We start from the raw sequence: 22,521 nt of genomic DNA, 5'->3' as shown, positions 1-22,521 counted from the left end.
TTACATAATCATTTTTTTCTACCAGTGATTTATGATGCCCAAATTATCAAGTTTTAAGTGTTCTACACACCACCGTCTCATTCTGGACTTCTTTTGATTTGTAAATGCATCTGCGTTTCATTTCAGCATATGCTGCCCCAAATACTTGCACCACCTACCCTCCATAAACTTCATTTTTCTGGATCTTGTCTATAATTAATTTGTAGATATATTTGGAACTTTTTCAAATTGTCCCCAAAGTAATTATTACATCAATTACTCAGTCATTAATTAGAGCAGAATCAATGTTTTAAATACTGTTCTAGCTTTCTTTCCAGAAACGTGCTAGGGTTCTACAATTATACACATATTTTATTATGATTCCTTTAAAAGTATTATGACTTTCCTCAAACTTCTTATTATGATTAGTCATAGGCATTTTATATATAGTTATTTAGAACTGCAATTGTAAATGGGGTCCATTTTTCCTTTATATCTTTTTATTTATTTGTTTTCCAAACTGTGCCAATATCTGGGAATGATCCCAATTTTTCTTGTTTATCTTGCTCTTTGATTAGCAGTTAGTTCCTGGAATCCTTTAAAACTGTGTCACTTTCATGGAGGTATCTTCCTGCTTTGCTTTTCTTGAGCCTCTTCTCCTAGAGCAAATACAATGAAAACAACAAACAAACAAACAAAATTTTAAAAACATGGAAAAACATCTATGTCCTGCATTCTTTAGAGCAAGCTGATTCTTGGTCCATGAGTTTTGATGCAAACCATGACGCCTGCCCTGAGAATCTGAGTGAATTTTGTGAAGAAAAAAGCCAAGCTCCCAGGGCAGGATCTGGAGACACAGCTTTGATAGTTTCAGCGCTCACCCTTGGACACCATGGTATTGGCTAACGGGGTCTTTGGAAGAGGAAAGGGAAGTATATAAAAGTTTTTAAACCCTTTCAAATTCTTGATCACTTAAAAATACCAATAACTACCACCTTTTCCCTCTCTTTTCTTAACACTTTCATTCCCAGTGAAAACCAGACGGTCTGAATCTTACAGGCAGCACAATAGGACTCCTTCCCCTGAGATATATTGTCATCTGTGGAAGGGGCTCTTGTCCTCTCCCTGATCTCCCTCAGATCTTCAGTGACCAGGGCAGGTCACAGACCTACAGACACCAGCAATCTCAGAGAGGTTACTGCCCTCACTGGGCTGAGGGCTGCCAGGATCTGAGGGATGAGAATCTGGTGTCTGGATCTGTGCATGTTCGTGAAACACCTTCAAGGGTATGTATGTCACACTAGGGCATTAATTTTGGCTTCTTCATCACTAAACCTACTGGTGCCTACTGGTGTTGGTCTGTGCGATCTAGGGAGGCTTGGGGGAGTCTGAGGTCACTGTGAGGAGGGATGAGGCTGTAGCTAAACCACAGGCACTGACCACCTGGAGTAGTCTAGGTGTAAGCCTTCTCCTGGGGACAATGACCCTGCATGGTGCCTTGCCCTCCCCAGCACCAACCTATATCACACAGCAACCCTAAGGGAGAGCCAGCGGTTTACTCACTCCTTTTCCACATCCTGGATGGAGTCAGGCAGAGGCTTATTCCTGGTTTCAGGAAGGAGTGGAACAACAAGGCCAGCGAGGATGGAGCAGACTCCATAGATGATCCAGGGTAGGCGGGGAGAATATACTGTTAGGATCATCAAGAGGGGAGCCAGGGCTGCCCCAATATTAGAAGCAACTCCCATGAATCCGGAGGCTGTTACCCTTGGAGTGCAAACAACAATACAAAAATAATCTGGTATAAATCCATACAAGTAATTTGTAATTTATTATTTTGCTGTGATTATGGGAGACACCTCAGCAGTATTTAGACACATGAAGGCTGACGACGTACTCTTACATTTAAAATATGCTCTTATTTGCTCACGAAGTTTTCAAGTGCACAAGTGCATTAAGACATGTTTTCATTATTTAAAAAATACTCTTGCCAACAGCACCTACCCTCTAATGGTTCAGCAGATTATGGGAGATGATACGTTAAAGGGCTTAACTCATGCCTGACAAAAGTGAGATTTTAACAAAAATTTTGGCTATAATTTTTGTTATCATTAATACTATTATAATCAATGCTTTTGATAATGAATCAGATTAGTTTTCTTCCCACTATAAGTCTTGATTAGCTGGGAAAGGTCTGTTTTGACCCTGATAGAGCTTCCATGAGATTGTGTACCTGACAACGGTGGGGACTAGTTCATTTCCATGGACAAAAGTACACATGAGAGCCATAGAAGAAACTGCTATTCCCAAAGTTGACAAAGCCACACGCAAGGTCTGTATTTCTGGAGAAGAAGACAAGTGAGACTCAGGAAATCTGAGCTGAAGAAATCACCATCCACCAAACTATAAGTGAAAAAGACACAGTTGGGGGACATCCCTGGTGGTCCAGTGGCTAAGACTCCACGATCCCAATGCAGGGGGCCTGGGTTCGATCCCTAGTCAGGGAACTAGATCCCACATGCCGCAACTGAAGACCCCGCACACGGCAATGAAGGTCCCGCATGCTGCAACTAAGACCCGGTGCAGCCAAATAAATAATTAAGTAAATAAATAAATATTTTTAAAAAAGAAAAAGACAGTTGGAGACATTTGCATGTGTTAAATACCTGGTAGAGAAAGCACACAGGGGCAAAGAATGTGCACAGCCTAATAGCTGAGAAATGTGACATCTGTATATTACAGCTTAAATAAGAAATTAAAAACCTGAGTTATTGCATCAACTCTTCCTACATATCAGAGATTTCAGAAATTTGCCAAAGATGGAGAGGGGAACAAAAGCCCAGCAAGAGTTTGCTTTCGTTTACTCTGTCCAGTGTCTCCTCTGCCTTTCATGTATAACATAGGACTATCATATGAGCAATTACTGATGGATGTAAGACTCATCAATATCCTCCAGGAGTTCAAAACCTGGGTGTTTAAACAATATTGACATGGGGCTAGTAATGCAGTAGAGAGTAATAAAAGAATGGGGCTCATATTAATGGATAAGCTGGAGAATTGCTTGATCTAGAATAATATTTGAAGATTCAAGAATAAGGATCTGTTTTAGGGAAAATATAGTTAGACTTTGGAAACCTCTGAAAGGAAGTTTCAGAAAGTCAGTTTTCTATTCCATTAAAAAAATCATGAAAGCATTACAACGTGGGAGTGGGCTCTGTTGTAAGGCAGCAAATTCACGTTGATGCTGATATTCAAGATGGGATCCTGTAAAGTGTATCACTGCACTGGGAGTTAGCTGAAACATGGTGACCACCTGGGTTCCCCTATTCATTACATATGGTCATTTAATTTAGTAAAATTGATTTTAAGAGAGGCTGTTAACAGCTTAATGCCTTTTTGTTACTCCCTGTACCTTCTATGCTTGAAGACAAAGGATTAAAAATACCTTAGAGTCAAGATGACACCCTGGGACCAGGGTTACAGTTATGGCGACCTAATTCCAGACACAAGAGTGGATATATAGAATCAGGGAGTAAATTTTCACTGAAACTGTAGTAATAAGAAAGAGACCAGACAGAGGAAGTGACAGTTGTGTCCTCACATGAGATACGATTATACATAGTGACATAATACTGTCATTTACAGTTACAAGTGTGATTGGCCAAAGAGAAAGTGATCAATTGCTCTCCCAGAGAAACTATCAGGAATAAATGGCACCAATTACCAAATACATCTCAGATATGGTGAAGACAACCATATGTCTGAACTGACTTTTCCTGACCTTTGACTATTTCTCAGCCACTTAATGACAGAATCTATCCTAAATCCTCAGATTGGTTTTGGAAAATCCTTAGAATCCTAGTCTTCACTTCCTTCTGGCTTCAGATTCTGTTTTCAAATCTCTGAGGTAAGACATTTTCTTATTTCAACCTGTGCTCTTTTCTCACCTTGAGGTGCAAATGTGATGGCCAGAATGGAGACTCCAAGGAGAAACATGAAGAGCGTCTGGCTTACTTGACGGCCCAGGTGATTCAGTGCCAAAAATGCAACATAATTGGCTGGGAGGTTGACTGCACCAAAAAGAACCTGGAACAGGAAAACATTGCTCCCCATGTACTGGAGGTGGAGAATCAGGCCAAAATAGGACATGAAGTTTGCAAATCTGTGGTGAACAAAAATGAAAGACACTTACCATAAGGTTTAGAGCCTTTGTCTTACAAATGATGATAATAAATATTAACCAGGCAGCCGGTGGTTGGTTTTAAAGTATAAAAACATGGTATATTTTATGGAATAATTCATCACAAGATGATGATTTTAAAATTCTAAAATTGGAGCCCCTAATTATTGTTAAGTTTTGGGGGAGGGTTTGGAGTGTTTTTTTGTGGAGGATGCATGATGGAGCCTTCTAGTGTTTTAGAGTTTTTTTTCTATATCTTTATCTGGGTGATGGTTGCATATTTACATATGGAAATATTCATTGAGCTGTATATTTTTGTGCACTTTACTGATTGTAATTTTACCTCCATTAAAATGGAAACAAACAAGTGAAGAAAGTTAAAGCCAATGTCTGTACCATGACTGAAGTTCTCAGTCTCAGTTTCCAGTGATGAGATTGGTAGGGTGATATGATAAACAAAACTCTCTGCTGTATAAATAGCTCTGGGTCAGTATTTTCACAACCCTTTGACTACTCTAAACACAGCAATTATCATTATGGCTTCCTCTGTATTTTATCTCAAATCTGTTCCCACAACATGTTGTATCCTTTGATATGGGGTAGATTCATGTCTCCACTATTTTAACGTCCCTCATGCACTCTGAGAAGCCCACCTCACAAAGGACAGGAGACAGATGCTCTTACGCAGGCTGGGTGTGCGGAACAAGTCAAACACAGAAGGTTTGGTCTGTGCGGCCTCCAGCTCTTCCTGCAGGATGGATCTCACAACCTTCAACAACAACAACGACAGGCTGTTCAGTTGCCACACAATGGGAGGCACTGTGAGGCCCTCAACAGATGACAAGATAGATGATGTCCCTTTCTGTCTACTGGAAAATATAGCCACTGAGGATGTAATGACAGGAGTAAAAGTGGTATGAATAGAGAATTACAGAGTTAAAGGGGACAGAAGGAAATGATGTAGCAACAAAAATATTCAAACATAAGATTCGAGAGGGCTACAGGGCATCAGAAAGGGAGTGTACCTTAGATACTCAGATTAGAAAGGGAATCAAATGCAGAGTTGCTTGGATTATGTTCCAAAGCTCCATTTGTGCCAGATGGGCATGAAAGACCTGAGAACTAAGCTTGGTTATCAGCTGGCTGTCCTTTGCAGAGAAACTGTTTATCTCAGGAAAAAGAACATTTCCTGAGAATCTTTATTTCGGTTCTTTTCTCAGTCACTTTGGGGGAAGTCCTGGCATGTTATGCCTCCATGAATGAGATGCCTAGAATTAAAACTGAGGATGAAATTAGGAGAGATCTTGGTATAGAATGATTTAAACCCAGAGTTGGTTATAATCTGGAGTTACTTAATAGCCCTGGGACGTGCTAAGTATATACCTTGAGGAAGGTAATTAAATATTTCTAAAACTCAATTTATTTGTCATTAAAAAGAAGAATAAGTAGAAGAATCAGAGTAGGAGGAGAGTAGGTGGAGAAAAATAATAGCATTTCCCACACAAGGATTTCCTGGTCCATACATGAGGCTAAAAATATGCATAAGGAATTATATCCAGCATACCTCAGATACTTACTTATTAGTTATTCAAACAATATAGTCTTAATTCTTATCCCACCTCTACAAATGAAAATGTACCATGAAGTCCATTGGAATAATTCCATGGGGAATTCAGAGAAATGAAAGGCCACCCTAACTGAGGACCTACACATGCAAGAATGTCCTTTCATTTAAAGAACAAGCCTAAATAGTGAAATATTGGACTTACACTTTTAGAAGAGAGGAGTCAGGATTGCATCTAACACCAGAATCCCATGACCACAGGCCATTGTCATGGATGATAATGTCAGAATGTGCTCAGATAATACTTTAAACTTGGGCCAGATGAGGGATGCAATGCCTGCAAGACTAGCCTTAAATTTCATTCAATATCAAAGTTAAAGTTTGGGATATGGTGTGGTTATTTTACACTGGCCGTTCATTTTTGGTGAGCAAGCAGAGATGTGAATAGTGTTAGCAGATGTATTTGGGGGGCGATGCCAGATCACTTACAGGAACTCAAGGAGCTCCTCCTACCTGGTAAAATCCTTATTCAGGGGAAAAGAGGCCCATATTCAAATGGGAGCCTGCTGTATCTTCACTTTTTAAAAGGCACTTTTCTCTCTGGTCTTCACTTCATTTTCTTGCTTAAAAAATGCTTTGTACCGGGCTTCCCTGGTGGCGCAGTGGTTAAGAATCCGCCTGCCAATGCAGGGGACACGTGTTCGAGCCCTGGTCTGGGAAGATCCCACATGCCTCGGAGTAACTAAGCCCGTGTGCCACAACTACTGAGCCTGTGCTCTAGAGCCCGTGAGCCACAGCTACTGAAGCCTGCGCGCCTAGAGCCTGTGCTCTACGACAAGAGAAGCCCCCGCAATGAGAAGCCTGCACACCGCAACGAAGAGTAGCCCCCCTGTTCATCGCAACTAGAGAAAGCCTGCATGCAGCAACGAGGACACAACACAGCCACAAATAAATAAAATAAATTTATAAAAAAAAAAAAACAAGCTTTGTACCACTCATAACACCATCCTGGGGTAAAAAGCATGAAACAGCCCTCGTCTGAACCCTTGCCCAGTAGCGTTCTGGAATCAGTGTGTAAAAATTCACAAAAGCCCTTTGTTAAATTTTTAGATAGTTTGTAAAGCAGTTGCCATCTTGTTGGTGGCGTGAAACTCACCGTGGTGGTAATAGTCACACCACGGAAATTGATAATTACCACAAATCTGAGATCTATGGCTTTTTTTCCTCTTGTAATGTTAAGTGTTAAACATTTACCAACACACCGCTGGCTTGACCCCTCTGCAAGTCATTTGGACTGCTCTCACTGCAAATTTAATCATCTCTCTGCCTGGTTTAAACCTGGATAGTTCTACCTTAACCTGTAAGACCCATTTCAGATATAACTACTTCCAAGATGCATTCATTGCCCACATACCTGCAGTTCAGATTATATGTCCCTCCTTGACATTCACATTCCACCCTTGCTTTAATTCAAAGAGACTTTATCAAGCCCATTTTACTTGTTGAGTGTGATCTTTCTGAAGATAGAAACAGTAGACTTTTCCACTCCGCCACTGTCACAGGATCTGTCATCAAGTAGTCCTGAAATAAATCTGGAAGGGAAAGAGGAAGACAAAAAGAAAGAGGGAAGACAGGGAGGGTGGAAGAAACTGGCTGAAGGTGGAATGCATTTAGAAGCTGAAAGATCTGAAATTCAAGAACCAATATAGGTATAAAACATTGATTTGGAGAGTTTTGAGAAGATGTTTGTCAATGAGATCAGAAATGGAGAAAATGGACATTTATTTCTTCAAAATTACAATTTATGATATTTAGAAAGAAACGTCTCTCAATGTAGAATAGTTGGGAAAACTCTGAAGTTTTATGGATGTAAGAGAAACCTGTGGAGGATTCAGGGGAGAAATTTGTGTTGCTCTCTCATAGTTGCCATGTCACTTACCATCACATAAGTGTGCCATCATTGAGTTTGTGAGAATCGAGTTTCAATTGAATACTTTTTTATGGTTTGATTGGACAGTGCACCTTGGGATCCTTTAAGAAAGTGTATTTCTTATACAGCCTGAAGTGTAATTCGGGCTGGGCTACTGTGGAGCATGAGTTCTTGTGTTTCTACTGGGTCTGAAACAATTAGGACAATAGAAAAGAAGACTGAAAAAGACTGTACATGTCACACAGGAATGGGAGGAGGAAATTGGACAGAGCAGAGGTGAGAGGAGAGTATCAGAATTTGGAATGTACAGAGTTTAGAGCAGGAAGGAAGGTAGATAAGACCACAACTGCATTGAAATACCAGAACCAGTAGAATGAAATGAGCAGGGGAGGAGGACAATTTATTAAAAGATAAATAAGAAAAAAATGGAAAAATGAATCTGCCAAAGGATGATTGAAATAAGAACTGACCAAAAAGAAGTTGCCTGAGAAACACTAGTGGCTTGGGGTAGGGACACTTTCTTCATAATCTTCATGTTTCCAAGAAGAAAGACTTTGAAAGAGTAATACTACAGACCACTTTATACCTACCCTCACTGCCCCTGGAGGACTGAGGTATTTGACTGGTAAATTAGGAGAATGCAATGGATATGCTTCAGTGACCCAGAATGCCTTTAGAATGAAAATTCATTCAGATTTGCTGCCTGGGTCATACCTTATATTTAGCAATGTAGGCTCTGCCTCTGTGGAAAAACCTGGCACTTGTGAATAAGTTCAGTTGTGGGTTGAAGTGTTAGCAAACTTACTGTTGCTTGAAATTTAGACATTTCCTCTATTTCAGTTTTCACTGTAGTGAAAAACATAATTTTTTATTGTCATCTTTCTGAGCACATTAACTATCCCTCAGTTGGGTGTGATTTAGGCAGAGGAAATGTTTATCATTTACTGGACTCCAAGACAGCCAAAACTGGATTAATCAATGGATTGTTATTGATATAAAGGGGAACAGCTTTAAGTTAGAAGGATTGTCTGGAGTGAATGTGTTTGGCAATCTGTCAGGTGGAGGTTAAACATGACTAAGACCACAAATTTCTGAATAATCTTTACAAAATTTAAAAAATGAAATTAAGGCAATTTGGGGTCCTCATTCATGCATAGAATCCAGTTCCTAAACCAAATTTCATTTGTTCCTCTTGTACAATGTTGTCTTTCTTCTTGGCACTGAGGTGATTGTCAGTTGCCATTTACCCTGATAATGCATTGTTCCTTTCTTTCTTCCAGCTCGTAACACTTATTTTTGTTATTTACCTGGCAAATAACTTTCCTGTAAGATTTAAGCTTTAATTCTTTGGATTGGGCCAACCTGGTAGACAAAATACTAGGTGCGGGCTTGGAACTAAAGATACTTCCAAGATGTTAGTTGGCCCAAAATAATTTCCTATAAGTCAGGTATATATTGACACAGTCTCAGAGTGCCATAGAGCTCCACCTAAATTTCAAAATTTCTTTAAAAAAAGGACTATGCCAATGGTTCTTTATCATCTCAGGGCCTCTCAGTGCCACTGCCTCTGTGTAATAACCCCAGGCACCACGCCACCCTTCTCAGGACCCCAGCAACATGCCTGCCTGTGGATCCCATCACCAGACCTGCCCTTGGCCCATGACCAGCAGCAGGCCCATCCAGGGACCCTGAAATGAGACTTGCCTACCAACAACAGCACCTGCGGACCCTGGCATCTAGCCTGTCCACAGACAATGGCACCAGGCCTGGCCACAGACCCCAGAACAAGTTCTGCCTCTCCATGGATGCTAGCAGTGGACCCTCCCACCTGCAGACCCTGGCTGAAGGCACAGCCATATGTGGACTGAGGCAGTAGGACCACTTATGAACCCTGCTAACTGACCCACCTGTAGTCTCTGCCAAGTGGCCTGCCCAGAATTTCCAGTGACTGGTGAAGAGCTTCCCTGCCAAAGCCAGACTGTAAAGACTGGAAGAAGTAACTGCTTCTTCATATGCACAAACACCAATACAAGGCTGCAAGGATCACAAAGAATCAGGAAAACATGACATCACCAAAAGAACAAAATAAAGCACTAGTAACCAATTCTTAAGAAGTGTAGATCTACAAACTGCCTACAAAGATTTCACAATAATCATAAAGAAGCTAGTGAGCTGCAAGAGAACCCTGAAAGACAACAAAATGAAATTAGGAAAACAACACATAAGGAATATAAGGAGTTCAACGAAGAGACAGAAACCATAAAAAGGAACCAAACAGAAATTCTGGAGCTGAAGCATATAATAAATGAACTAAAAAATTCAATTAAGAGCTTCAACAGCATATTTGATCAAACAAAATAAAGGACCTATGAACTCAAAGACAGGCCATTTGAAATTATATAGTCAGAGGAACAGAAAGAACACAGAATGAAAAAGAGTGAAGACAGCCTAAGGAACTTATGGAACAATATAAAAAAATCAATATACACGTTATAGGAATCCCATAAGGAGAAGATAGAGAGAAAGGACCAGAAATCGCATTTAAAGAAATAATGGATGAAAACTTCCCTTATCTGGGGAGAGTGGTGGATATTCAGATTCACAAAGCTCAAAGGACTCCAAATAGGTAGACCCTAAAGAGGTCTACATGGAAACATATTATAACTAAATACTCAAAAGTGAAATATAAAGAGAAAATTTTGAAAGCAGCAAGAGAAAAGTGACTCACCACACTCAGCAAAACTCCCATAAGACCATCAGTGGATTTCTCAGCAGAAATTTTGTAGGAAAGGAAAGAGTGGAATAATATATTCAAAGTACTGAGAGAAAAACCTGCCAACCAAGAATGGAGTACCCAGCAAAAATGTCCTTTAAAAATGAGGAAGACAAAGACTTTCCCAGAGAAAAACCGAGGGAATTTGTCACCAATAGACGTGCCTTACAGGAAGGGCTAAAGGAAGTTGAAATGAAGAGGATACTAAACAGCAACACGAAAGCATGTAAAAGTAAAAATCTCTATGGTTAAAGTAAATATAAGACAAATACAGAATAATCTAATACCGTAATGGTGGCATGTAAATTTCTTTAACACTAGTATAAAAGTTAAAAGACAAAACTGTTAAGAATAACTAGAACCACAAAAATTATTAATAGATATATGATTTGAGAGACGTGAATTCTCACATTAATAACATCAAACATGTGTTTAGGGAAAGTAAAAGTATAGTTTTTGCTCATAATAGAATTTAAGTTGTTATCAGCTTAAAATAGACTGTTATAACTATAAGAAGTTTTATGCAAGTCTCATGGAAACAACAAAGAGAAAACCTACAGTAGATACACAAAATAAAAACAGAAAAGAATCAAAGTATTGTATATCACTACAAAAAAATCAAATCACAAGGGAAGATAGCAATAGAAGAGAGGAAAAAAGAACTATAAAACAGAGAGAAAACAATTTATCAATTGTAAGTACTTACCTATCAATAATTACTTTAAATGTAAATGGATTAAACTCATCCATCAAAAGATATAGGGTGGTTGAATGAATTAAAAAAAAAAAGATCCAATTTTATGCTACCTGTAAGACAGTCACTTTAGATTTAAAAACACAGTAGACATAAAGTGAATGGATAAAAAAAGACATTCCATGCAAATGAAAACCAAAACAGAACAGGGATAGTTAACGTGCATAGATAAAATAGACTTTAATCAAAAACTGTCACAAGAGACAAAGAAGGTAATTTATAATGATAAAAGGATCATTGCAACACAAAGATATGACATATAACCCACAAAGATTGAATCAAGAAGAAACAGAAAGCCTCAATAGGCCAATAGCTAATAAAGAGTATGTGGCAGTAAGTTTTAAAATTCCAGAAATAAAAGCCTAACACCATAGGGCTTTACAGGTGAATTCTACCAAACATTTAAAGATTAATTAATTAGATATTAATTAATTAATACCAATCCTCTCAAACTCTTCCAAAAAATAGAAGACAGGGACAGTTCTAAACTCATTTTGTCAGACCAATATGATCCTGATACAAAATTGAGACAAAGGTACCATAAGAAAAGAAAAGAAAAGAAAAGAAAAATGCAGGCCAATATTCCTGAAGAACATAGTTGAAAAAATCATCTAGATATTAGCAAACAAAATTCAACAGCATATTAAAAGGATCATGCACCATTACCCAGTGGGCTTTATTCCTGGGATGCAAGGATGGTTCAATATAAGCAAATCAATGTGATACACCAAATTAACAGAATGAAGGCTAAAGATCGTGTGATTACCTCAATAAATGCAGAAAACACATTTGACAAAATTCAATGCACTTCCATGGTAAAAATTCTCAACAAATTAGGTATTGAAGGAACTTACATTAAAGGACATGTATGTAAAGCCCACAGCTAACATCATACTCTTTGGTGAAAAACTGAAAGCTTTTCCCTTAAGATCTGGAACAAGACAAGGATCACACTTCAATGTAGGACTGGAAGTCCTGGCCAGAGCAATTAGGTAAGAAAAAAAATAATAAAAGGCATTCAAATCAGAAAGGAAGAAGTAAAATTATCTGTTTGAAGGCAACATGATCTAACTTGTAGAAAACCCTAATACATATCCAAAAAATTGTTAGAACTAATAAGTGAATTCAGTAAAGTTGCAGGATACAAAATCAACATATAAAATCAGTTATATTTCTATACACCAGCCATAAACTGTCTAAAAATAAAATTAAGAAAATAATCCTGTTTGCAATAGCATCAAAATAATAAAGTATTTAGGGATAAACTTAACCAAGGAGGTGAAAGACTTGTATACTGAAAACTATAATCCCTGAAGAAAGAAATTAAGGCAGATACTAGAAAATTGAGAGACATCATGTTCATGGATTAAACAAATAAATTAATACTGTTAAGATGTCCATACAACACAAAGCAATATGCAGATTCAATAAATCCCTGTCAAAATCCCAATGGCATTCTTTACAGAAATAGAAAAAACAATCCTAAAATTCATATGGAAACACAGATTCCCACAGTCAAAGCATTTTTTTTGTTAGTTTCTGCTTTATAACAAAGTGAATCAGTTATACATATACATATGTTCCCATATCTCTTCCCTCTTGCATCTCCCTCCCTCCCACCCTCCCTATCCCACACCTCTAGGTGGTCACAAAGCACAGAGTCAAAGCATTTTTGAACAGAAACAAAGCTGGAAGCATCACATATTCTGATTTCAAAATATATTACGAAGCCACAGTAACCAAGAGTGTGATACTGGTACAAAAACAGACATATAGACAAATGGAACAGAGTAGAGAGCCCAGCAATAAACTCATGCATATACAGACAATTGATTTCTGACAGTTGTGCCAAGAATTCACAATGGGGACAGGATATTGTCAATAAATGGTGTTGGGAAAACTGGATATCCACATGCAAAGGAATGAAACTGGAAACTTACACTATACACGAAATCAACACAAATGGATTAAAGACTAAAATGTAAGATCTAAACTGTAAAATTCCTAAAGAAAACGTAGGAGAAAAGTTTGTTGATATTGGTCTTAGCAATAATTTTTTGGATGTGACACCACAAGCATAGGCCATGAGCAGAAATAGACAAATTGTACTAAATACATCAAACTGAAAAGCTTCTACACAGCTAGGAAATAACTGACAAAATGAAAAAGCACCTACAGAATGGGAGAAAATATTTGCAAGTCGTATGTCTTATAGAGGGTTAATATCCAAAGTACACAGGAAACTCGTACAACTCAATAGTAAAAAAGGCAAATAACTTAATTAAAAAATTGGCATACGAACTGAATACACATTTCTGCAAAGACAACATACAAGTGGCCAAGAGGTACATGAAAAAGTGCTTAACACCACTAGTTGTTAGGGAAAGGCAAATCAAAATTACGAGTTATCACTTCACACCAGTTAGGATGGCAATTATAAAAAAAAGTAATTAGTGTTGGTGAAGATGTGGAGAAAAGTGTACCCTTGTACACTGCTGCTAGGAATGTGAAATGGTGTAGCCACTATGAAGACAGTATGGAGTTTCCTCAAAAAATTAAAAATAGAACTAGTATATTATCCTGTAATCCCTCTTCTGGGTATATATCCAAAGGAATTGAAATCAAGATCTTGAAGAGATATCTGCACTCACATGTTCACTGGATCATTATTCACAATAGCTAAGATATGGAAACAACCTAAATGTCCATCCATGGATGAATAGAAAATATATATATGTGTGTGTGTGTATACACATATATATGTAAAATGGCATATTATTCAGCAATAAAAAGAAGGAAATTCCACCCTTTTCCACAGCATAATGAACCTAGAGGTCATTATGCTAAGTAAAATAATCCATGTGCAAAAGAACAAATACTACATGATACCACTTATACGAGGAATCTAAAAGAGTCAAACTCGAAGAAGCGGAGAGTAGAATGGTGTTTGCCAGGTGCTGGGGGATGTGAGAAATGGGGAAATATTTGTCATAGAGTACAAAGTTTCAGTTGTGCAAGATAAGTCAATCCTAGGGATCTACTTTACAGTCTAGTGTCTAGGGTTATAATACTGTACTGTATACTTAAAATTTGCTGTGAGGGTAGATCTTATGTTGAGTGTTATCACAAAAAAATAATGAATAAAGGGCAGAGAAAGTTTTAGGAGGTACTGGATATGTTTATTGCATAAACTGTGGTGATGATATTTAGATGTATACTCATCTGCAAATACATCAAGTTGTGTACATTAAATATGTACAGCTCTTTGTATGTTAATCATACCTCAATAAAGTGTGTTTTTAAAAATCTATCACACGTGCAATTGAACTTATTTGCAGAAATGTTTTATTGCTTCTCTTTGGCTGTCTAGCTCCTAGCACTCTCTTTTTCCTGTTAAATGAGGGCAGATGATTTCTCCTTGTCTCTATTAGCATTCTTTTCATTCTCTTATCGTTGCAAACAAAAAAGTTCACAACAGAAATACCATATGATCTGGCAATATCAATTATGGTTGTATAGCCAAAAGAATTGTACACAGGATCTTGAAGAGATATTTGCATACTCATATTCATTACCACACTATTCACATATGGAAACAACCTAAATGCCCATCAATGGATGAATGGATAAAGAAAATGTAGCATATTCATACCATAGGATATTATTCAACCATAGAGATGAGGAAATCCTGCCATATGCTGTATCATAGATGAATCTTGAAAATTTTGCTAAGTGAAGTAAGTCAGTCACAAAAGGATAAATAGTTCTCGTAGAAGGACAAATACTGCATGATTCCACTTATATGAGGTATCTAAAATATTAAAATAATAGAACAATAAGTAGAATGGTGGTCACCAGGGACTGGGGACAAGGGAATTGAGAAATTGTTGTTTAATGGGTATAGAGTTTTAGTCATGCAAGATGAAAAAGTCCTAGAGCTCATTGTACTTATAGTTAACAATACTGTATTGTACAGTTAAAATTTTTAGATTTCATCCTATGCATTTTGACCACAATAAAAGTTATTTTAAAACATATGTTAAAATTTCTCTTATTAATATTAAAGCTCTGTGAAAAATGGAATTCTGACTCAAACTGCTATGCATGACCAAGCACCATGCCTACTACATTTTTTCAATAAATAATTTATATGTTCACGACATGATGAATGGTCTACTTTATGACATACAGCAGCGTCTGCCTTCCATACCTGGGGTGGAAAATAAAAAAAGAGAAAGACCTCTTTGAAGCATTTCCACTCAGTCACGCTCTTGGAACTTGTAATAAGTAGGATGTAAACTCCACAAAACAGGGATTTGGACTATTGTGGTCATTACCATATTTCCTATATAGAACAGAATGCCCTTTCAGTAAATATACCATGAATGGAAGCATATATGATTGACTTGACAAATAAGCCTCCTTATGCTCTATTCTGCATGGTCACTAAGCTGCCCTTCAACTTGCCTTACCATCCTGAAAAAAAAAAAAAACCATTGAAATGTTAATTGGAAAGAAATGGATTAGTTTTTGTTACTTTCTCTAATACAAAGTGAGAACAATAACAACCTTTACAATCATAAATACTGTACCATTTTTCTAGATTCCACATACATGCGTTATCTGCCTCTGTTGAGTAAAATATCTGCATCCAGTCCTTTCGACATCAGCATCCTAATGTTCACTCAAACCATGTTGACAGCTATTGAAGACCAGGACAATGAGGTAAGAAGACCCCAAACCACACCAGTGTTCCCACCGTTTATTCACTTTATGGACACCGACTAGTGTATATGTCAGGTCATGTCTTTCCTATATTCCATAACCAACTCCCTCTCCTGTTCACCTCCATGGTTAGGGCGTCTCCAGCATTCTTCCTTCCATTCCTGTGAGCAGCTTTTCTAAGTTCCTTTAAGCCCTCCTCGGGTTTGTTGGTGATAATCAGCCACCGAGCAGACTCTGCCAGCCACCTGATCAAAGAAGAGGACAGAGGTGCCATCAACTTTCATTTGCCCATTTTTTTTCACATAGGCTTTTTCCTGAAATGCCTCTCCTCTCCCATCTAATACCTATCTCTTGTTTTGTTGTACCAGGAAATATAAACTTATGTTCTTTTGTACCATAACTAGGAAGCTGTGAAGATGACCTCTCCATGCAGTACACCTTCACTGCCGGGAATGTAGAGTTGGAGTCATAGTGCCCTCCCCACATTATTCAGGGGGATATTATCAGTTTTAGCAAATGAAACACTGTGTTTGGGCTTCCCTGGTGGCGCAGTGGTTGGGAATCTGCCTGCCAATGCAGGGGACACGGGTTCGAGCCCTGGTCCGGGAGGATCCCACATGCCGCGGAGCAACTAAGCCCGTGCGCCACAGCTACTGAGCCTGCACTCTAGAGCCCACGAGCCACAGCTGCTGAGCCTGCGTGCCACAACTGCTGAAGCCCGTGCACCCTGGAGCCCGTGCTCTGCAACAACAGGGGCCACCCCAATGAGAGGCCCGCGCACCACAGCGAGGGGTAGCCCCACTCGCCACAACTGGAGAGAGCCCGCGCGCAGCAACGAAGACCCAAGGCAGCCAAAAGTAAATAAATAAAATCTAAAAAAAGCACAAACAAACAACAAAAAAAAACCCACTGTGTTTAGTTAAATTTGAATTCAGATAAACAGTGAATATGGGTAATTCTTGAGTATGACTATGTCCCATGCAATATTTTGGACATGCACTGAAAAGTGTTTGCTGTTTGTTTGAAATTTTACTTTAATGAGACACTATTTTATCTGGTTAGTAAATAAAAATACAGAATTCTTAGGTAAATAGAAATTTCATATAAACAATGAATAATTTTTAGTGTAACTATGCTCCACACAATATTTGGCATACGATACGAAAAGTTTATTGTTTTATCTAAAATTCAAGTTTAACTGAATGCCCTTGATATTATCTGGCAACCCTACCCGTTCTGCTTCTTTAAGTGTACATAGGGCACAGATTAGTAGAGCATATGCTCAAGTGTTGACTAAGACCAACCAAAATTCTTGCATCCTAACTTCAGGTACCTTGCATCTAGGATCCTCTAAGACAAAGGAAGTAAGAAAGCTTATACCTTGAGGAAAGAAAAAAGACAAATAATGGTACAGAAAACACCAGCTGAAGGGTGTGCCAGTCTCGAATGGCAAAAGCTAGTCCTCCTAGGGCGATCTGTCCCATGCAAGCAGCACAGATTGACATGGTCATTCCCATGACTTGGAATCGGGGCACTGTCCATTCTACAACTGAAAGAAAACACAAACAGGATTTTGACTTCAAACAAAGTTAGAATTTCAAAGTCAAAGTTAAGGCTTGGAAAATGTCAAAGACCCAAAGTTTTGACTTACTAAGCACAGAAATATTTGTCAGGATGCTCATGGTAGAAAACCCAGCCAAGAAGCGTAGGGAGCAGTAAATGAGGAAGGTGGGAGCAAAGGCTGCACAGGTGTCAGTAATGGCGAGCTGGAGAAAACACCATCTGAGCATGAACCTCCTCCCAAACCTGAGAAATGGAAACAGGTTAGATATAGTAATAGTAACAACCTGTTGTAGAAATGAACAAAAAGAAGACACACTTTGAAATTGAGGGGATGTTTTGTTATTTTTATTTCATTTTAAAATGTTTTCTGTTTTTCTTTATTTCCCCAGTTTTATTGAGATATAATTGACATACAGAACTGGACAAGTTTAAGGTGTACAGCATAATGATTTGCCTTACATACATCATGAAATGATTATCACAGTGTTTAGTGAACATTCATCATCTCATATAGATACAACATTAAAGAAATAGAAAAAAAATTTCCTTGTGATGAGAACTCTTAGGATTTACTGTCCTAACAGCTTTCATATATAACACACAGCAGTGTTAATTATATTTATCGTGTTATACATTACATCACTAGTACTTATTATCTTATAACTGGAAGTTTCTACCTTTTGACTGCCTTCATCCAGTTCCCCCTCCCCTCATGCCCGACTCTGGTAACCACAAAACTGATCTCTTTTTCTATGAGTTTGTTTTTGGAGTATAATTGACCTACAACACCGTGTTAGTTCCTGTTACACAACATAGTAATTCCATATTTCTATACATTTCAAAATGATCACCACGATAAGTCTAGTCTGTCACCATACAAAGATATTACATTGTTATTGACTATATTCCCCACACTGTACATTTCATACCCTTGACTCATTTATTTTGCACCTGGAAGTTTATACCTCTTAATCTCCCTCACCTATTTCTTTCCCCACACACCTGTCCCCTCTGGTAACTACCTGTTTGTTTGTTCTCCATATCTATAACTGTTTCTGTTATGTTATGTTTGTTCACTGTTTTCTTTTTTAGATTCCACATATAAGTGAAATCAGTACTTGTCTTTCTCTGTCTGAATTATTTCACTTAGCATAATACCCACTAGGTCCATCCATGTTGTTGAAAATGGCAAGATTTCATTCTTTCATATGTTTTATATGTTTCATATATATATATATAAAACATATCTTCTTTATCCATTAATCTATTGATGGGCACTTAGGTTGCTTCTATATCTTGGCTATTGTAAATAATGCTGCAATGAACTTAGGGGTGCATATATTTTTTTGAATTATTGCTTTTGTTTTCTTCAGATAAATACCTAGGAGTGGAATTTGTGGGTCATACGGTAGTTCTATTTTTAAGTTCTGAGGAATCTCCACACTGTTTTCCATAGTGGCTGCACCAATTTACATTCCCACTAACAGTACCTAAGCGTTCCGTTGTCTACACATCCTCACTAATTTATTGTCTTTTTGATAGTAGCCATTCTGACAGATGTGAGGTGGTTTCTCATTGTGGTTTTGATTTGCATTTCTCTGATGGTTGCTGATGCTGAGCATCTTTTCATGTGTCTGTTGGCCATCTGTATGTCTTCCTTGGAAAAATGTTTATTCAGATCCTCTGCCCACTTTTTAATTAGGTTGTTTGCTTTTTTGATGTTGAGTTCTATGAATTCCAGTATATTTTGGATATTATCCCCTTATTGTATGTATCTTCTCCCATTAAGTAGTAACCTTTCATTTTGTTGATAGATTCCTTCCCTGTGTAAAAGCTTTTTAGTTTGATGTAGTCCCATTTGTTTATTTTTACTTTTGTTTCCCTTGCCTGAGGAGACATACACCCCCCCCCCTCAAAATTACTAAGACCCATGTCAAAGAGTGTGCTTCTTATGTTTTCTTCTAGAAGTTTTATGGTTTCAGGCCTTACATATAAGTCTTTAATTCATTTTAAATTTATTTTTGTGCTTGGTGTGAGAGAGTGGTCTAGTTTGATTATTTTGCGTGTAGCTGTCCAGTTTTCTCAACACCATTTATTGAAGAGACTGTCTTTTTCCATTGTATATTCTTGCCTCCTTTGATGAGACTAATTGCCCATATAAATGTGGGTTTATTTCTGGGTTTTCTATTGTGTTCTATTGATCTATGTGTCTGTTTTTGAGCCAGTATCATACTGTTTTGATTACCGTAGCTTTGTAGTATAGTTTGAAACCAGAGAGCATGATACTCCAGCTTTGTTCTTTTTTCTCAGGATTGTTTTGGCTGTTTGGGGTCTTTCATGTTTCCGTACAAATTTTAGAATTATTTGTACTAGTTCTGTGATAAATACCATTGGTATTTTGATAGGGAGTGCATTGAATTTGGAGATTGCCTTGGGCAGTATGGTCATTTTAACAATATTTATTCTTCCAATCCTTGAGGACGGTTTATCTTTCCATTTGTTTTGTTGTCTTCAGTTTCTTTAATCAGTGTCTTATAATTTTCCAAGTACAGGTCTTTTACTCCCTCAGTTGGACTTATCCCTAGGAATTTTATTCTTTTTGTTGCAATTGTAAATGGGATTGTTTTCTTAATTTTTCTTTCTGATAGTTTCTTGGTTAGTGTATAGAAATGCAACAGATTTCTGTATATGGTAAGTTCCCTATACATGAACGAGTTCCGTTCTGAGAGCACATTCGTAAGTCCAATTTGTTCGTAAGTCCAACGAAGTTAACCTAGGTACCCAACTAACACAATCAGCTGTACAGTACAGTACTGTACTGTAATAGGTTTATAATACTTTTCAAACAAATAATACATAAAAAACAAACACAAAAATAAAGAAAACATTTTTAATCTTATAGTACAGTACCTTGAAAAGTACAGTAGTACAGTAAAACAGCTGGCATACAGGAGCTGGCATCAAGTGAACAGGCAAGAAGAGTTACTGACTGGAGGAGGGAAGGGAGGTGGGAGATGGTAGAGCTGAAAGATCGTCAGCAATAGGAGACTGAGTGCAAGCTGCAGTTGCACTCATGGGTGACGCTGATGGCACAGCTTCTGGTTCCTTGACAGATTCAATTCTATCTACCCTCTTGAAAAACCAATCCAGTGATGTCTTGGTAGGAGATCTTTTTTTTTTTTTTAATTTCTCATCATAGATGACACAGTAGCACTGGATTGCATTCTGAATGGCTGCTGCAAACTTCATGTACTGTTCTACATTTTGGTCCTGTGTCTCAAAAACTAACAGTGCCTCCTCAAAGAGAGAAAATCCCCTTGCCATCTCCTGCGTCATGAATCTCTTTGGTTCTTCCGTTACTTTTTCTTCCTCTTCTCTCTCTTTGTCCTTTCTCTGGGCACATTCACATCTTTGAAAGTTTGCAACTTACTGTATTAATTTTATATCCTGTAACTTTTGCCAAGTTCATTGATGAGTTCTAGTAGTTTTTTGGTAGCATCTTTAAGATTTTCTGTGAATAGTATCTTGTCATTTACAAACAGTGATAGTTTTACTTCTTCCTTTCCAATTTGGATTACTTTTATTTCTTTTTTCATCTGGTTGTTGTAACTAGGACTTCCAAATCTATGTAAATAAAAGTGAATAAAATTGGTGAGAGTGGGCATCCTTGTCTTCATCCTGATATTACTAGAAATGCTTTCAATTTTTCACCATTGAGCATGATGCTACTTAGCTATGGGCTTGTCATATATGGCCTTTATTGTGTTGAGGTATGTTCCCTCTTTGTTGAGAGTTTTTTTTTAAATCATAAATGGATATTCAATTTGTCAAGGTTTTTCTGCATCTATTGAGATGATCATATGATTTTTATTCTTCAGTTTGTTAATGTGGTGTATCACATTGATTGATTTACAGATATTCAACCATTCTTGCATCCCTGGGATAAGTCCCACTTGATCGTGGTTTGTGATACTTTTAATGTATTATTGATTTCTGCTCTGATATTTATGATTTTTTTTCTTTCTACTAACTTTGGGTTTTGTTTGTTCTTCTTTTTCTCGTTCCTTTAGGTGTAAGTTTAGATTGTTTATTTGAGATTTTTCTTGTTTTCTGAGGTAAGCTTGTTTAAAACTCCCTCTTAGTACTGCTTTTGTTGTATCCCATAGATTTCAGATTGCTGTGTTTTCCTTTTCATTTGTCTCTAGGTATTTTTTAATTTCTTCTTTGATTTATTCAGTGAACCATTGGTTATTTAGTAGCATTTGTTTAACCTCCACATTCTTGTGGTTTTTGCAGCTTTTTTCTAGTATTGGATTTCTAGTCTCATAGCATTGTTGTCAGAAAAGATGCTTGATATGATTTCAATTTTCTTAAATTTACTGAGACTTGTTTTGTGCCCTATCATATGACTTATCCTGGGGAATGTTCCATGAGTACTTGAAAAGAATGTGTATTCTGCTGCTTTTTGATGTGATATTCTGTATATATCAATTAACTCCATCTGATTTAATGTGTCATTTAAAGCCCTTATTGATTTTCTGTCTGGAAGATGTCTTCATTGGTGTAATTGAGGTGTTGAAGTCCCCTAGTATTATTGTGCCATGTTGATTTCTCCCTTTATGTCTGTAAATATTTCCTTTATGTGTTTAGGTGCTCCTATGTTTTATATATGTATACACACACACACATACATATATATATGTATATTTGTGTGTATATATATATATATATATATATAATTTTTATATCTTCTTCCTGAATTGAGCCCTTGATCATTATGCAATGGTCCTCTTTGCCTCGTGTTACAGTCTTTGCTTTAAAGTCTCTTTTGTCTAATATAAGTATTGCTACTCTGGTTTTCTTTTGATTTCCATTGGTATGGAATAACTTTCTCCATTCCCTCATTTTCAGCCTGTATGTGTCTCTAGATATGAAGTAAGTCTCTTGTAGGCAGCATATATAAGGGTCTGTTTAGGTGTGTGTATCCATTCAGCAACACAATGTCTTTCATTTGGAGCATTTAGTCTATTTACATTTTTAATAATTATTGTTA

At 37.5% G+C, this 22,521-nt stretch overlaps 1 protein-coding gene across 2 annotated transcripts in view; it reads right to left on the bottom strand.

Moving 5' to 3' along the window:
• Positions 1 to 459: 459 nt before the first annotated feature.
• Positions 460 to 22,521, bottom strand: part of LOC137771455 (organic anion transporter 7) — a 37,141-nt gene continuing 15,079 nt past the window's right edge. For both annotated transcript variants that reach the window (XM_068554823.1, XM_068554822.1), the window contains 8 exons: positions 17,557 to 17,711; positions 17,286 to 17,454; positions 16,027 to 16,150; positions 4,813 to 4,928; positions 3,927 to 4,141; positions 2,213 to 2,321; positions 1,543 to 1,746; positions 460 to 638 (listed from right to left, as the gene is read on the bottom strand). In XM_068554823.1, coding sequence (XP_068410924.1) covers positions 578 to 638; positions 1,543 to 1,746; positions 2,213 to 2,321; positions 3,927 to 4,141; positions 4,813 to 4,928; positions 16,027 to 16,150; positions 17,286 to 17,454; positions 17,557 to 17,711 — 1,153 coding nt within the window. In that variant the 3' untranslated portion in view covers positions 460 to 577. The remainder of the gene's footprint in view (positions 639 to 1,542; positions 1,747 to 2,212; positions 2,322 to 3,926; positions 4,142 to 4,812; positions 4,929 to 16,026; positions 16,151 to 17,285; positions 17,455 to 17,556; positions 17,712 to 22,521) is intronic.

This window comes from Eschrichtius robustus, chromosome 11, assembly GCF_028021215.1.
Source record: "Eschrichtius robustus isolate mEscRob2 chromosome 11, mEscRob2.pri, whole genome shotgun sequence".
Lineage (NCBI taxonomy): Eukaryota > Metazoa > Chordata > Mammalia > Artiodactyla > Eschrichtiidae > Eschrichtius > Eschrichtius robustus.
This window is presented reverse-complemented; position numbering and strand designations above follow the sequence as displayed.